General features: G+C 34.6%; 1 protein-coding gene across 1 annotated transcript; it reads left to right on the top strand.

The window, feature by feature from the left end:
- The first annotated feature begins 4,445 nt into the window (after positions 1 to 4,445).
- Positions 4,446 to 5,003, top strand: LOC137923809 (uncharacterized). Its single transcript, XM_068767117.1, has one exon. It carries the CDS (start codon positions 4,446 to 4,448, stop codon positions 5,001 to 5,003), a length of 558 nt encoding a protein of 185 aa, XP_068623218.1.
- Positions 5,004 to 19,282: the final 14,279 nt, after the last annotated feature.

Below are 19,282 nucleotides of genomic sequence, written 5' to 3'. Positions count from 1 at the left end.
CTAAGAAAGGGACTAATATACAGCTACTTCCAGCTGCAGCAGTAGTCGTGCAATGAAGTTCACTGCCCGCCAGTGCCTCCGGGCTTAGTTACGATTTTATAATTACAGAAGTATTTTTAATAAAAGTAATACATGTGTAGATATGATCAGAAAGTAGTTTATTACGCAAAAAGCTTTAATACTTTACGCCTATTTTTAATTACCATCTTTAAAGTGTTCATTATATGTTATACAGGCCAATTACATCTAGAAGTACAAAGTGTACGTAGAAAGTAACATATGATTATCAATATTAATACATAGTAATACAAATACACGTAATGCACTGTAAGGTCACCTGCCCCAAACATTACCAGATTGAGCAGTCCTGCTCTGCCCGCTTCCAGTGATTTCTCGCGGTCTTAACACGTTCACTGCGGCTTGAGGTCGATTCAGCCTCATGGTAGACTTTGCACTGGTGCGGCGCGTAAAACTCGTGTTTTCTCTCTAGTGCGGCGGCTGTTTACACTCAACCGTATGAGGTATGACAAAGACAAATATAGCTTACTTTATATCTGCGAAGCATTGACTCAATATTGTAAAAAAAATGATTGAAACATGAGGCAGAAAAGGCCTCAACCGCACTACTAGAAAGTTTAGCTTGAGGCTGATTCGACCTCAGCCGCACCAGCTGAAAGTTCTTCAAAATAGGGCCCGCAGTGAACGTGTTAACTATGTCGTCGATCTACCTGAAATCCGTGAAATGCTTCCACCCGCACTACGTGTTTCACTACTACTTGTATAATGCGAACAGTCAAGAAGTTGAACAACTTACCGGCTTTAATTTTACCATCAAACTATAACCTCCGAGAAGAATTTACATGTGTACTTCTCCACTCTCTCTCTCTCTTCTATTTTCAGCCTATGGACGCCCACTGCAAGATATAGGCCTTCGTCAAAGATTGCTACACCAGCAGTCAGCGAATTGCCGCGACGTTAACTATATCGTCGTTCCACATAGTGGAGGTTCTATTCATGGCGCGTCTACCAGCTTTTTTTTATGGCCCCCGCTATTGGGGGCCTCTCGTACCCCTAACTTTTTGGGATCAGGGACTTTATTGTTGAATCATTTTTTTTTCAGTCTTTTTTTTATTTATCACTCTCTTTCACGCGTCACAATATCTTTCATTCTTTACTTTTGTCCTTCATAATATCTTTCGTTTTGGTCTTTTACACCTTCTTTCTTTCCTCGCCTTTCTTCCATCATCTTCTTACTCTAAGGTGGCTAGGTACATTATTTATTTTTATTCTTTAATTTTATCTTACATTTAATATATCTTTATTTACACATTTATTTCAGTTTAATTAGTTAACAATTTATTTTGTGCAGAGTTTATTAAGTACCTTATTCTATACAGTTTTATTTCTTTCAAACGTTTCACTCGCCACCCCACGAGCGAAAGATAGGAATGATGGGCGAAGGTTGTCGTCGCCCATCATAACGGCGATGCTCTCTATGTCTATCCTTAGCTTTGTTTCAGTCTCTAGGACACTGCGCATCCGTGCATGTGCGGCGTTTACCAGCTTGTGATTTTCGAGTGGCAAACCTTTCGGCTCCAACTGCCATCGGTAGCACTTGCGATGTATCTCGTTCAAAGCCACTTCATGAGAGTGTTTATTCGAGCTATTTCGATCAACTTGGCGATCTTCGATTGTCTTTATTTTTAATTCAATCTCGCAACGAAATTCCGACCATAACCCTCTTATCAGACCCGTCGTTAGTGATCAAGATAATGAATATATCAATACCATATTTATATCTCGATAAATTACATATAAAATAAATCAAAATTTACAAATCACGTGAAAATTGAAACGAAAAGAATACAGTGAAATGAAATTAGGCCAACAAGAACTCAACCGCTGAATTATTTCCGGTCGTCACGTAAAGGAAGTAATGTCTTTCGAAAATAGGGTAGCAATGGTAGGAAATGAAAATTATCGCGACGTATATTACAAACTTTGTGCCATTAGTCAAATAACTTACGGTTAGTGACATGATTATTGGTTCTACTCTGTTATCTAATGTCGTTATTATTATTGGATCATAAATTATATGAATCTAAATACAATGAAATATCAATAAGATTATAGAGGATCTGGTAAGATGGAAACAATCATATCAACTAAAGATTAGTGAGAACGAATGATCAATAGACGACCACTTGGGACAAAAGCGTCCCTCAAAGACCGCCACTCTGACCGGACTTCCGCTGCCCGCATTCAACAACCTTTCGCGACTTTAAATATCTTGTCGTTCCATCTGAAATCCGTAAAATCCTTCCTCTTGCACTAAGCATTTCACTACTACTTTTATAGTACCTACAACCTTCCGGCATCATTGCTTCCAATTATAACTTAGTAGTCTTCAGAGTGACTAGATTTAAGGTAATCACGTCAGAGACATAGAACAGTTTTAACCCAGTGGTTGAGAGTGGTTTGCCGCTGGTCATATGCTAGTTTCCAGAAGATAGACAGCAGCGTTCTCTGCATACTACTGTACATTGCGATTGCCAAACCGCCTGCTAAGGGTGACGATTATAGTATACTCTTCCATAGATATCTTTGAAGGATACATGTGTCTATAGGTTGAAGTGAACAGGTATTCATGTGGCATCGTAGACCACATCATCGCATCACATCAAGATGGACAGAGATCAAATGTTTCGGCTATAAACGATAAAAAAACTTAGTAGGATCCTACAAACGCCGCGTCTATGATCCCAACGGTCAAGATTTGAGACTTGAGATCATAGGTAGCGGATTTAATTATACACAATTTTGTATAATTCACTATTTGCGCATTAATTACACGGGATTTCCACTGCGAGGTTCTAGAGGCGTGAAAACAGCGACTTCCATGTACTATAATATCACACTGCGATAGCCAATTCGCCTGCAAGCGTGGTAATTATGGTATATCTAATATATAAAATTCTCGTGTCATGGTGTTCGAACTTGAACTCCTCTGAAACGGCTTGACCGATTTTTACCAAATTTTATATGCGTATTTAGTAGGTCTGAGAATCGGCTACTATCTATTTTTCATACCCCTAAGTGATAAGGGTTGTTCCCCCTTAAAAAATTTTTTTTATTTTTTTGACGAAATTTTTTGTTTTTATTTTTTTATGATACAACATACAAAAGTACATACAAACCTAAATTTTCACCCCTCTACGATCAACCCTTATTTATAAATTGAAAATTAAAAATATTTTTTTTGCAAAACAACGTTTGCGGGATCAGCTAGTATCCATATATAACTTTGAAGGAGACATATGCCTTCACGTGGGCATCTATAAGCTGAAACGACAAATATTTATTTACATAAAATTATCAACGGTTTTCACTTGATGACACCCGGTCCTGTTTCTCCTTATTAATCAAGTCTGTACAATAGTTTTTCTGAAAGAAATCTCTCTTTCCGTTTCGCCGTGTATACTCCTAAATTTACTTGTTTTTTATGACTTATATTTTGTTAAAGTTTTGTAAGTATTTAGTAATTTTTATTTCTCGGTTTTATGAACTTAACTAGCTGTGTCGTTGTGGAGAATTTTTTTTTAAATATTTTTTTTTCGATTCAGTTTTAATTATGTGAACCGAACATGAATTTTACAATTTATATAAATTCTTATGTCGCCCATAACTCAAACTTCATCGTTCGTTCACGTTTTCGTTTCAATTTAAATCAACATGAACTGTCACGGCAATATATGAAATTCATTGGATTGACAGTGGTCGCATCTGTCGAAAATTTGTCATACAAACTTAGAAACCTTTGTGAGCACGTGTAAAACAATTTTACTAAAGAACATCATATGATCAAGTGCATACTTTACTATTCAATAAAGGACATACAGACAAACCTTCATTTTAATATTTGAGCTAATACTAACAGAGAGGTTGAAAAAGTTAATGTAAATAGAAAAACCTGCCGAGTGTGTTAAGAAAGCTGATAATTAGTTTTGTTTTATTAATGTATATTTCTTTTATTATGTTATAATTTCCACAGATGATAATAATAATATCACAGGTTATATCGAAGTTTTAAAAGGGAGTCATATCATTAAAGGGCTGCTATACTTTTAACATAGGTTGACAGATCGTTATCAAGGGCGACATGGTTTCGTGAATAACAATTTTCTCCAACAAAAGGCACACCGAAAGAGCTTTAAGCTTAATCCTATCAAATGTTTAAGATAACACCCTTTCGTTCAATGTGTGGCCTTGAGAAACAATGGGAGTTAGGCTAAAGATAAACAACCTTCTAAATTTCTGTTAAGTACGTAACTAATGGAGATTGATACAGTTTTGTTTTCAATGGCTAATATGTATATAATAATAATGGCTATTTTTTGGAATATCATCGTGATTCAAAAATTCTTACATGGAACAAAGACCTAGACATGAGATATAGTGCTCAGAATTACCTGGACGTGAGATATAGTGCTCAGAATCACCTGGACGTGAGATATAGTGCTCAGAATCACCTGGACGTGAGATATAGTGCTCAGAATCACCTGGACGTGAGATATAGTGCTCAGAATCACCTGGACGTGAGATATAGTGCTCAGAATCACCTGCACGTGAGATATGGTGCTCAGAATCACTTGAACGTGAGATATAGTGCTCAGAATCATCTGGACGTGAGATATAGTGCTCAGAATCACCTGGACGTGAGATATAGTGCTCAGAATCACCTGCACGTGAGATATGGTGCTCAGAATCACTTGGACGTGAGATACAGTGCTCAGAATCATCTGGACGTGAGATATAGTTCTCAGAATCACCTGGACGTGAGATATAGTGTTCAGAATCACCTGGACGTGGGATATAGTGCTCAGAATCATCTGGACGTGAGATATACTGCTCAGAATCACCTGGACGTGAGATATAGTGCTCAGAATCACCTGGACGTGAGATATAGTGCTCAGAATAACCTGGACGTGAGATATAGTGCTTAGAATCACTTGGACGTGAGATATAGTGCTCAGAATCACCTGGACGTGAGATATAGTGCTCAGAATCACCTGGACGTGAGATATAGTGCTCAGAATCACGTGGACTTCGCACCAATCCTCAAAGAACTCTACATAAAAGAGAGATTATCATCGACAGTACAAATACGAATTCTCAAGCTCTTTGAACATGCTCTTTGAACACCCGTATTGACAAATGGAACAAGGCAAAGTGTCCATCTTGTTGGGGAACGTCTACGTTCCCCAACAAGATGGACAGAATCAAAACTGTCATAAGTCAGTAAATGGTCCCATCTAGTCAAACATCGAGCTATATGGCGACGCGTAGAGAGAGCAGCGGGAACAGAACCGACCGAAGCATCACCACGAGCACTCTGACAAGAGTGTCCGAATTAGAATAATATTTAAAATTATAGAATGTACAACAAAAAATATACAACTATTGTTATTTTTTATACACCCAAATTTTATATGATAAGTCCAACTTCGAAAAAAAGATTATTCGCCGAAACCAACTAGTCAAAAAAAGAAGTCAAAAATACCGCAATGTTTAAAGAGGAAGGTCTTTGAACAACGCGTGTTACCGGTAAAACCAACTCGTCAAAAATACCGCAATGTTTGAAGACGTAGGTCTTTGAACAACGCGTGTTGCCGGTGAAACCAACTCGTCAAAAAAAGAAGTAAAAAATAAGAAAAGGACCAATATTTAGCCACTTCCGCACATGCAGTGGTAGTCGTGCAATGAAATGCACCATCCGCCAGCCCGCTGATAAATGCGTATGCGACAAACACTGCGAATCACACAACCGCCACCACCAAACCACTCAACACGTGTTTCACCCCTCCACGGGGCATCTTTAGCAGTTATGTTACACCGATTAGTGCCAAACACAGAGTCTTGACTGGTGGACTTGGTCCTTTTCTTACTTAGGATGGACTTCCGCGAGGTAACGCCTGATTCCATAAATATAGAAGTCAAAAATACCGCAATGTTTGAAGACGTAGGTCTTTGAACAACGCGTGTTGCCGTTGAAGATATACCGAAACGCTACATGTTTGGTCACTTACGACGGGATTTAAAAGAAAACTCAAAATAATTAAAAGAGCAATGGCGATATCGACTAAGAAATGTGGAGATAGGCAGTAGAACGAAGATCATCGATGTAGCTTGAAGAAATGCTCGTCTGAATTTGCAGTTGGCGGCGTACATCTCTCATGTAACCGAGTTGCAACCGATTGCCGTTGGGTCCAAAAGATTCTCGAGTGACCACAAGCTGATACGGATACGGAGAGTTGCTGAATATTGGGAGCGGGGGATCATCATGGCAATCTTTGAAAGACGCTTATGCCCTTGTAGTGAGCATGCATCCATTTAAAAAAAGAACAGAAGGTAAACGCTTAAACTACATGTATAAAAATTTATACTTATTCTCCTTGATTACGCCCTAACATGAAAGCATGTTTCTCATATATTTGTAATGCTAATAATTCGCAAGAGAAATTATTGAGTGTTTATTCCATCAATATTGAAAATTCATATTTTTTAACATGGCCAATCATATGTTGCCTAGTCTCGTTTTGTAAAGGCATACTCATTATTTATTTAAAAAAATTTCTTGAAAAATTGTCTTTGTATAAGATATAGATGTTATACATAATATTTTTCTTCTATTAAGATTCGAATTGATAATTCATTGCTAACACAGGATGATTATTATTATAATCAAAAATATAGTGACTTATTTACCTACGAATAAAGTATTGAATTTATATCAAATTTAAAATAATCTTCTTAAAAGTATCTCTCCCTGGCTTGCAATGCACATATCCCAACGATTGGTAGTACTTCTGAAAAGTTTTTTCGGAAGAATCTTCAGCTCTGTCTTAGCTGTTTCAATGTGGGGAAATGTGTCCAAACGTTTTCCTTTCAGCACGGTTTTAATTTTTGGGAAGAGCCAGAATTCGGACGCTTGTAAATCCGAAGGTGTTGACGGACAATTACATATTCTTCCCAAAAACTCAGGAATCAGTAGGAATCATTATCGATGATGAATTGTCGTGATAGAGTAGGAATTCATTTGCCCATCTAAGTCACTTTCTCCTTTGTAAATGCTTTGCACGCACCAATACGAGAAGTTTAAGATACTCTGCAATCTCTCGAATTGTCAATAGCCTTTTTGATAGAATCATTTTTTACGCTATTCTTTGCCCGCTTTTGTCGGTTTTTCAGGTCGAAGGATGATTCTACCTTTACTCATTCTTAATCGATTCATTCCCACTTTCGCTCGCTCTACTACTTGTAATATTTAATAACCAAATTATCGCTCATTATTAACACGTTGTTCAAAATTCACGATGCCTGACAATTATACCATATATAATCTTATTCTTCTAGCTGCGGAAGCTGATAGAACAGTCACAATTCGCGACAGACTATCTCAATGAATCGGACTAGCGAATATATTCATTCGAATGGTATACAATATGATTCTTCTTCATTTTTGATCACACCTCATATTTTGAGACAGTTACATAAATAAAAATGTATTGTTTGTGTGTTAATTGCACAAAAAAACGATCCAAACCATTACATCAAAACAACCGATGGTCTAAAATATATTGTCAGGTTATTTCATCATTCCCGCTTATCTTGTAAGTATAAAAATGATATCTAACCCAATACCTTGTACACAGGTTTATTATATTTATTAAACTCTATTGTATATTTATTTCTAACAGCGACAGTTATAAAAATAGAATAATCAAACATATCGTCATCGTTCTCTCCCAAAAAATATGTTTAGGGGATATACAATAATCGCCTAGCTGGCCGGCGGGTTGGCGATGACAGTGTTGTATCATGGTATGCAGAGGACACTGCTGATCATCCTCTACAATTTTAAATCGAGCAGATGCAATCCTATATAATTAATGCACAAAGTGTGAATTATAAAAGATTATAACTCGAGAAGCGAATCAGCGACCTACGATCTAAATTCTCAGTTTTTTACCGCTGGACTACCACAACTGGTCTATTTTATATATATATATATATATATAGATTTATTTTATAAAGACTTTTAACTAGTTGTCGAGTGACCTCATACGAACATTATTTATAATTTTATATCTTAATAATAAATAAAAATGTCCTAAAAATAAGTTTTCTATTTCATACTCTACAACATTTACGAAATAACGTGATTATATTTTCATTATGCTTCTATGTGTACTATAGTTAAATTAAAGTGTGAATTATATAAAATTGTATACCGGGTATCGAACCCGCGACCTAGGATACCAATGTTTAGTCTTTATTAATTACGGTATAAACCGTATTCACAGGGAGATTTGCAGCCATTAGCCGTATGCTCGGATAGCTCTTTTTTGCAAAAAGAATATTTTCAAAATCCGTACCTCTAACTGGGTTATTGCTAGTTCTGTCGATTGGTAACTTACACTAGTTACCCGCCCGTTACACGCTTTTACACTAGTAATCAATCATCCTATATATCACACGGTAAAGATATATATATTATCTTATTCTGTTTATAATTCACATTTTGTGTTTAATATTTTTTGTACACTACATAAAACACGTAATTTAGAAGCATCTGATTTAAAAACGTCCGAAGAAAAAAGTATATCGTTTTCCTACCAAATACGGCGAGACCTAGAAAAATCTATTAATTACACTCAATAATTGTATTAATACCATAAAACCTTCCATTTGAATCGTTAGAACTGGATCTTAAAGGTTGGTGACTCCTGAGTATTGCACATTTCTCGGGAATCACAAACATTTTTATATATTTCAAGCCATTTATGGGTTTCACGATATTCTTTTAAAATTATATTGCACAAAATTGGATATAACAAACATAATTCTATAGGGTATATAACGGAGAGTGTTTTGCTTGGTTTGCTTATGTTTCAGATATGGAACTTTGAAAGATAACACTTAAAAAAATATTTAAATGTTTGCGAATATGTTTCACATAGCTCATTAAGTCTGATACATTATTTGAAAGAATAGAACAACAAAATCTAATAAAAAATTTGCAGTGGACAGTACAAAATTTCATATATATTAATTCTTATCAATCGATTTAAATAATAATTCTTTTTTTTATTTCATTAAGTGAATATTACGGAATTACATCATCCACACGGTGTTGTTCATCTTAATTTTATATATTAGACTATTAATAATTTTGGTTGTTGATGATGAACGGATGTTGATTTTTACAGAACTGATGTAAAATAATTTTACCATCTAAATTATTTTCAAAATAATTTATAGTATTATAAGTTACTATCTATCCCCCGCCAGTTTAGCAAGCTTCTCCCTCAACCTGCCTTTCAAGTAGAATTTTGTGAATATACTTCTTTGTTGAATTTTACTTAGTTAAAAAAAAATTGAAAAATTTAAAGTTTTTATGATTTATAGTTTTTGAGATAGCGTGATGAGTATGTACATAGGTGGAAAGTTAGACGGTCGCCTGAAACTTTCCACGTTGGCGCCGGATCGAGTAGCACCATCTAGAAATTAGTTTCCTATTCAAGCGGCTTGCGGTACAATTTGCGTGGTTCCAGGAGGTGGTTGACCATAAATGAGATACGTCCATCTGCTCCGAAGGCAGGTACCAAAGGATCTTGATTAGAGCAAGCAATACAAACTTCGAATCGTGGCTCCATTAGCGAAGGACCAAGCGTCACGACTTAAGGATTTCAAGTTGCCTTTATTATTTATCCCCGCTGCGGCGAGCGTCGCAAAACAAATGAATGTTTATACGTTTGGATAAATAGCTCGGTCCTATGCGCTCGACACCTATTTGATTCGATGTCTACCCGCTTTTGGCTCAGGGCTGTCGTGCGATTCAAAATCTATTTATTTATTTACTATTTTATGTATTTCAATAAAATATAGGGTTGCCCAAAAATTTTTGCAAATAGCAACACGACACACAAACAATAGTCGATTACAGGAGTGCCAACGGCGAGACGGAGCACATCTCGACGATGTAATTTAAAAAAAATAAATTTTAATAAATGATAATTACGGTAAATAAATCATAAACAAAATAGCATTTGTACTTTTATTTCTACACATGTTACAAAAGTGCAAAAATTTATGGCCCACCCTACACTACTTTAAGAGATCAACTTGATTGTAAATCTATATACATACATAAAAAAAAATGTTTTCCTGTATGTCCTTAACAAGATAGCAAACAATGCATTTGACTATGTAGTGATCTTTAATAAAGTTGACCCAAAGCCCACGAAGGATTCTAACTTGGTATGATCAATTGCCGTGTGAATTCAAACTGATTTGAATTAAAACGAAAACAGTGAACAATGATGACGTTTCGAATTGTGGGTGATATAAGAAAGGCTCATATAATTAAAATTAAAACGAAAAAAAGACTTTTTTTTGAAAATTCTTTTTTTTTGTTGTTGAATTCCACGCAGACTAAACCGCCATACTAGGCTAGTATTTAATATAGATCTGTGTATATATAAGAAACAAAAGCAAAATTTGTTTACATAAGACTCTATTATATCGAGCTTATAAATCTTTTAATCTGCAATGTACACTCTTTTATAATAATAAAAACTAGAGTGGTAATGGTTAGAAAGCTTCTATTGACAGATCTAAAAAGATATATCAATAAACAATTGCGTGTTAGCAGTTATAAAACTGTAAACAACTTCATAGGATATTGCACATCTAGGGAATTACGTGTTCTCTTCTAGGCTATGTCAATATTTATTAAAAATTTTGTAATATGCAATTGTAAGTTATTTAATATGAGCATCGCTAGCCCGCCGCAAGAGAACTGAGACTTGCAATCCAATGTTATATTCCCGATGCAATCTGTAATTCACATTTGTGCATTAGTTATATAGAATTGCCATTGCTCCTAGAGAAGTTTCCAGAAGGTGTACAACAACGTACCATAATACCACCATGCCTGATAAGCGTGGCGATGGTATATCCCCAATAGATATCTCCGGGGGAGGCCTAAGTCATTCAATGGGCCTGAAGGTTGAAACGATGACGACTTATAAATTTTACATTACACTACTTGCAAAATCCCATGTCCCGCTAAATTTTTTGTCGTATTTTTGCTTATAAAATTTATTAAATCATGAAGTACTAGGTCGATCTGTTGTTGTACATAATTTTATATTATCAAATCATACCTTTTTTTGATAAATATCAATTGAAATTTAAAAATAGAACTATAAAAATAATTTAAATGAGATATTTTGAACCGAATCGAAATTATAAAAATGTTAGATCTGCAAAATTGTTTATGTGCTGACTTATAGTGGGCGTTTATGGGCTGAAATTAAGTTTTCCCTGGCGATGCCGTCCGCTGCCACTTTGGACGTGAAATTCTTTGAGATACGTCGACGACCTTGGTTCTTCTGAGGTAAGGATTTCTGATTTGATTGTTCTCTGGATGACTTTGAGCATTCTTATAACGCCCACCGCAAACGACCACTTCTCGGATCCGGAAGCCAGTATCTAAGTTCTACTTACTTCATATAAATGTAAATCTGTACTAATAAAATAGTTGTTTAAATTTCATATAAATATACTAGACTATTTAAAATTTGACTATTTAACACGCATCTTTAACTTTCTTTTAAATTTTTGTTTGTGATACCTTTTTATATTGTATAATCAAAACTGTAGCGTTTAAAATACGGAATAGTAATATCGATATTATAAATTAATTATCGATATCTCAAACTGGACAATGTCTTATTGACAATCTACATCGTTGCATCTAATAAAACTTTTGTTACAAACAGTGGGCCTACTTCTCTTTGAGATTCTTTTTGATTCCGTTTCTTTACCACCTGGAAGTTGTAAGTCACGAAGTATTTATTTATTTCACTTACTTTATTCTACCTTGTCATAGCTAAATTCTCGATTGTTCGTTTGGTCAAGTGGCCTCAAGAGCGATAAGTTGTTCCCTTTGACAAAAACTATGAAACTTTGTCACATGTACTATGTTCGATGTTTTCAAATAACAGCAAGTATATATTCAGTTGTTATTTCTTTATAGTTTTCGAGAAAAACTATTAAATATTTATCCATCAAAGCGATCACCTTTTTCCTTACGCTTTTTCAACAACAATTGAAGATTCTCTTTTGATTTCAGATTTATAACTTTATGTTCAAGTTTTACAAATGATAATTTCAAATATTACTTTTGTGTCGCCGTTATCGAGTTTCAATATCATTTATCATTTATCAATATCAATCTATGCGACGGTGTTTTATTGACCTAAACACATACTTATACCTAAATCACCGTAAAAATATTTGAAATTTATCACATACCAATAAGTGCGCATGAATTTACTGGTATGTATTTCTATGCTCCGAGTCTGTATATATCGCAGAGTTTCAACCATAGTTTCAATAAAGTTGAACGCCGTATCATCACTGAATTTAACACGTTTAATCGAAAAATAACTGAACTCTAATACTATGGTTTAGTCCGAAACCGCAATGTTAACCCAAAAATCGGGCAACGAAACTTTTCTTGTTAAATCAATAATGAAGATAAAACTATTTTTTAAGTCGCCGTCATTTTGTGAAATGATATAACGTTAGTGAAAGATTTTAAAGTTCTATTTTTGAATTCTGAATATATTTTTTAAATTATTATTTTTAAACCGGCCAGTCATATAAACTTTTAGTGTATCTATCTTTATGTATTCTATACGTTGCATTGCAAATAAATATAGCATTTATTAAGAATCCGGTTTTCAAGTAACATATTTTTAATTATTTATACGTATTAATACTAATTTATTAATGTTAAAATGATATCTTCAGTCAGTTTCAGCATAGGCCACCGCAACCTTATATTGAGTTTTTATAATACAATGTGTATTTATTATATTCTTATATTTTTTCATCTGACTTACATACATCACTTATGCTAAGTATATCCCAATTAATATTTTCTAGTACATTTCTTTAGTTTTCTACGTGGCTTTAACGACCTTGTATTTAAGGAGTATCTATAGGCTTTTTAATTATTTTTGATGTTTTTCCAATAGCTTAAAGGATTCGTCGAGAAACCCGCAGAGTTCAACCGTGTAGGTGCTTAACCTTATCATATAAAATTATAAAAATCACTTAAATTATTTTTGTTTATTTACATATTTAAAATATTGATGTACTATCTAAGCATCAAAAATTTGGGAATAAAGGATGTCATGCAGAGTTTACTCTGGAAATTCAATTTCAATTTGCTTTTTTCTGACGTAGAATTTTCCGTGTCTACTTTTAAAGTACTCCTTGCAAGCAGACTGGGTAAAAATTTTAACAAAGCTTATGTATAAATCTAGAAAGAGAGCAGAAGGAAGGAGAAACTCAGGCTAGGTTTATAGCCTTAGGTATATGAAGTGGCAATTGGAAGCTGTAAAGCGCGCAGAACTTGAAGCAGAGCCGCTGGAGGCTTAAGATTCTGGATGGTGACCACGGACTGGTGAGACAGTGTAGGATGTCCACACATAAATGTACAAATCTTATATTAGCTATACAGGATGATTGAAAATAAGTATAACAGCTTTATAAAGGTGTATAGCTAATTTGCTGAAAATTAATGTATGGTACATCCTATCTAAATATTAATGGTTTGAAATAATTAATATTGTAATGATAATCTAGTAAAAAATGGGATTACTGCATACTAAAATTAATGATTGTTTACTATATGTTTCTGTAGTTTTTACACTGAAGTTATAGGCCTGTTTTATTCCAATATGTAAGCAGATTGAAAATTGTTGTAAACCCGTGATTATTTGATGATGAAAACAGTTAATGTATAGCTCATATGTTAGTTTAAATAAAATAAATTACAGTCAATAATTAATTTTAATCAAAGTTCACATACAAATACTATTTAAGCTAGTGCTTTTTCTTGTTGAAGCTGTGTTATTTGTAGTTGATATTATGCAACATGTCAACGAATAAATATAAGATACAAATTATTCTTTCTCTAGACCTAAGTAGTTACTTTATTGTAGCTAGCTGTTTATGCTTTTACAACTAACTTGTAATGCTTTTGATTTATCATTAATGTATCACATTATCCCAGTGAGTAACAAGACGAGTAAAAAGTTGGCCAACTAACATTACACCAAGTACATTACACTATGGAGTTTACTTAGAAGCGTACCAAGTGTTTAGATAAGTTTCTGAACACAGCCGAGTATGGAACGATCTGCCGGCTTCCATTTTCCGAGATATAACCCAGGGATCTTTAGGGTCAGTGTGAATAAGGTAACCTACTCAGTCTTCTTCAAAATCGTCACTTTCAGATCAGATGGCGGTCAAACAAGGAGTAATCCTCTTTCAACTGGTTCTATTGTAAATCTATGGAAGTGACTTATACCAGCTACGTATCGCCGAAATGATGAAATTGAATTAAAAAAAATTAAATTCGCAGAAATTTTTTTATGATAAATAAACTGGAGAATTAATTGTTCGAATGTTCTTATAAAGAATACTTGTTTGTTGTGAGGCATTTAGGTCACAATACTTTGATGAAGGTAATTTTAGACTCACTTAGTGATTATTTAATATATTTATAAATATTGTTTTTTGACGTGATTGTTATATCTTTATAGAAGAGAATTTAAATATAATATAACAGTAGGAACATATATATAAGCTTTATCTTATTAAGTTCTTGTGAATATCGATGAAATTTATACTTTACGATTTATTTAGGTGTGTTTTAATCTTTCCTTTCATACCATATCGATAACTTCTATTTACAAGGATTGTTTTATTAATTCCATTACGGTGGCGCTTGAGTGAGTTCATGTTGCGTTTTTATTTTATTTTTTGTGATCACTTGAACAAACCTCACCGCTATATATAATTCGAAGTGAATAAAAATGTGAATAAATGAATATACAAAGAGAAAGTGGGATGTTAAAAATAAAATAACAAATAAGATAAACGAAAGTGTCCGTTTCGGCACGGAGGTAGGACCGCGAAACAATGCCGCCCAAACTGTTTAATTTACATCGCGCAAGAAAAAGGTCCGATGAGATGCGCGTGCACAACCGAAGCCTAGAGAACGCCGACGCAAAAAACGAAGATTCATTTAGAGGCGCCACACGAGGCATTTAAAAGTATGAGAATATTTCCCAACAAAAAGCCTCACATTCAAACCACTCGGCACATTCATTTTATGAGAACAATGAGTGATTTTTGTATTTCCACTCTATGTCGATTTTATCCGGTGTGGAGGCGAACTTCTGCGGTTGTCGCTTCGTTACGTCTTCGACTTTTTGCCGCGCCTCGCGGGCGTTAGCGATGCGCTGTGGTTTTATTCCTATACACCCCCCCCCCTCCTCCTGCCCCTTGCGCCTCTCCCTCCTCTGTCTCACGCCCCCCCGGCGCCTCGCAACCGGACCGGCAACAATTCCATAACAAGTCCCTAACGCCACCAGAATTACACCCGAACTTGAGTCTTCGAAAAACTTCCCGACGGTGACGTCATAAAGACGTCCGAATTGTGAACTTCAGAGGTGAGTAATGATTCACGGACGTAATTCGTTTTTGTCAGTTTATTTCTAACAGATCTATGACGTGACGGGATAATGGTGGTGGTACAATGGAAGTCATGGCTTGTTTATTGAGGCGATGGAGTTGTTTTAGACGCTGTTAAGAAACGGAGGCGGGCACGAGTGAACGTAGCCAATGGTAGCCAGCGGATGCGGTGGGTGGATCGAGTAATCACATATTAAGAGAACGGCTCTGAAGACGCCGCTCACTTCTCAATGATTCATTATAAATATAACTTACATTTATTTCTCAAACCGAACACGTCGCTTGTTTTGGTATTTTAAAAGCTAGTTTTATACATAAAAATATCGATTCACTATTAGACTAGTGTTTACAAATTGATATATCGTTATACATATTTAAACGCGAATTATTATTCTTCCGGTTTTTTATAACAAAATTATTTATATATACAAAAGCAATTATATTCTAATTTGTATATTGTATATACAATATTATGACGAGCGTTTATGAATGTCGGGACATTTTACAAAAAGCAATAAAAACTTTACGAAATTACTAAAGGAAATACACTTATTATTCAATGATACACTATTTTATTGTCTTATAACTGAGTTATTTATTCAGTATTCTGTATTGAGCATATAAATATGAAAATATACAGGATGGTTGATAATAGATGTAAAAGGTTTAAAGGGGTGAATGTATGGCACATTTGCTGTCAATAAATGTATGGTGAATTCTATCCAAAAATCATTAAATAAGGTAATTTACAAAAAAAAGCATTTTTCAAAATTCGGATTACTATATAAGAAGTGACTTGCCTATCTTATTGATATGGAAAAAAAAAATATTTAACATATTTCAGAGCGTGCTTTGTTGATTTTTGGTGGAGACCTATGTCTTACAGTGATGTTTACACCTCACGTAATGACGGTGATGATTTCAAGATATTTTAATACAGAATGGTTGTGGAAATATTTGTAAAAGCATTAGATTTTTATGTTGATAAATATACTATATATTCAGTCATCCTGTGTACAATTTTATAATAAATGAATATGATCGATTTGTCACTTTAAATTAACAATAAATACTTAATGAATTCGTTTAAAGAAATTTGATATTTTATTCGATAAAATTGTATAGTTTTTGCCTTAATAAGGAGTAATATATTCAATTACGTTAAACATTATTTGTTGGACATATAGATATGTGAATATATAAATTTTTATGAATGTAAAGTTTATTTTGAATGTAAATATGAACAAGGTGGATAGTTATAGATGTAATAGCTATAAATGGTTGAATATATAGTTCGATATGGTTCGTTTAGTTCAAAAAGCTTTAAAGTTTTTACTCCTATTTCTAATCACTTGCATAAGATGGTCATTATGAAATATGTTATACGTTCCTAATGGAATGTGATAGCCTATTGCTGTTGAGTGATAAGAAAACTAACTGAAAAAAGTATTAATAAGGGCCCCCAAAAAAAGGGTCTTTGTTTATATTTGTACTTTCTTTTTCTTCTTCCTCGTTTCAGTCGATGAACTTATACTCCAAGGCACTGGCCTTAAATATATAGGATTGCCACTGCTCACAAACAAGTTTCCAGAAGATTGGCATCGGCATCCAGCGGCATCCGCGTATGTCAAGCGTGGCCATATAACTCAGATATCTTTGGGGTTTACGACTAAGCTTTACAGGAGGCTATGAGCTGAAACAACGATGCCTTAAAATAGAGACTTAAAGGATACAGGCTGTTTGTAACCGGTATAATGGTAAATCACTGAGGGAGGTCTATGGAGCTGGTGTGGCTTTTACAACTGTAATTATGGTTACAGCCTAATCCCTTATTTCGCCGTTGACATATATTAAAAGGTAACACTTATTTTAGAATAACTATAACTAATGATTTTTAGATAGAATTGTCAGAACGATCGTGGCGGTGCCCTGGTCGTTTCTAGTGCTCCCTTTCTCTCGTTTTGGATTGCCATGTAGATTGGTGTTTGGCGGAGTGAAAGCAATAATTTGTTGATGTTCAAGTAGAAGTTTTAATGAGATCTGTCTATCGTGTTGGAGAACGTGTACGAAATCGTCTACTTTTGTTTTGCCTTTTTGAGGACATCTCGTTCCTGTATCTTATTTCCTTAACAGGGATTATTTGTGCTATTATTTTTCGATTTACTTTATACTAGCTTCCTTTTTTCACTTCATTCACAACTTCTTCGATTTTAGCCTGTTTCAAAAATTACATATTCACATTCACATTCACAATTCTTACACACATCGCCTCTCTTTTTTCGCCACTATCTTGAGTTTTGCAATTACTTATTTCTACTTCAATTCATATCTGTATTTAAGTTCAACTTTTTGGCTGTATATTTACTTTACTTGAACATTTCCAACCTTTCCTTAGTTTGTGGTAGAATTTTAAAAATATGTGGCGGCGTGTTTTGTCTCCTATCATTGAGGAGATGGTTCCACTTTCTATCTTTTCCTTTACCTAGAACTTTGGGATTAACATTTACAACCTCTCTTTTATGTTAAGTTTTAAAAGGATCGAAACGTGGATTCGGTGTTCTGATTCGTCTTCAGCATCATATTTCTAGGATGTGATTTTGTCTATAGTCCAGATCTCACCTCCGGTTAGAAAGATTACAAAGACCAGACTTCTAATGAGTCGAACCTTTTGTTTCTTGTTATTTGATATTTTAAGATCTTTGTGTATCTTTCAACTTAGGATCTATTCATGGTACAACTTCTCTAAATCTCTGCATCTGATATACATAATCTTTTAAGTCTAACACCAATTAACTTGTATGTATACAGCTGTATGTATGAGTAATAATGTGAGCCTTATGAAGTGTTGTAAAAAAAGTAAAGGAACAATAAATACACGATGTTGCAGGTTCATTGATGGTCGATTAGCAAACTTCGCGTGACAAACCTCTATTTGTTTGATCATTGTCGCAGCCCACATTCTTGCACCATCAGTAGAGAGCACATAACATAAACAATTTGCACGTCTAACATATTTGTAACCACGATACGGTTGAAAAATAATTCATTAAATTTTTTTTTTCTACTTTTTTAATTTCCATTGATGTTTATGTAAAATATACGATTTTGTCACATAAATTATGTACAACAACTATTTTGTCTGGTAGTCCAATATTTATCATAATTTATGATCGAAAATTCGACCATAAATAATTACGTCATTGTCTGCTTTTGTAATGTAGATTTTAAAAGTTGTCGTCATTTCAACCCATAGACACCCAAAAATATATTATATAATAATCGCCATGCTTGTAAGGCAGTTTGGCGATCACAGTGTGGTATTATTGTACACAGAAGACGCTGCCTTCCTTCCTCTCAAAAATTGTATACAAGGAATTGAACCCGCGACCTATGCTTGCAATAGTCAGTTCTCTACCAATGGGCTACTATTACTGTTTCAGCAATACAACACACACACACACACACTCACACACGCACACACGCGCACACGCACACGCGCGCGCACACTCACACACACACACACACACGCACACACGCACACACGCACACACGCACACACGCACACACGCACACACACATACCGTATCGGTAAACATAAGGTCTCTTATTTCAAAGCAAAATCCTCACCAATAAAATTTATTTATTAAGCTAGATATACGATGCT

Source organism: Battus philenor, unplaced genomic scaffold, assembly GCF_028537555.1.
Source record: "Battus philenor isolate CCGP_79_NKW_IND1 unplaced genomic scaffold, ilBatPhil1.0.hap1 SCAF_1, whole genome shotgun sequence".
NCBI lineage: Eukaryota > Metazoa > Arthropoda > Insecta > Lepidoptera > Papilionidae > Battus > Battus philenor.
The sequence above is the reverse complement of the archived record's forward strand: the minus strand, read 5'-3'. Positions and strand labels throughout refer to the sequence as shown.

What these genes read in the sequence shown, in the direction of transcription:
- LOC137923809 (XM_068767117.1), top strand. Translation starts at nt 4,446, where the DNA reads ATGAGATATAGTGCTCAGAATTACCTGGACGTGAGATATAGTGCTCAG.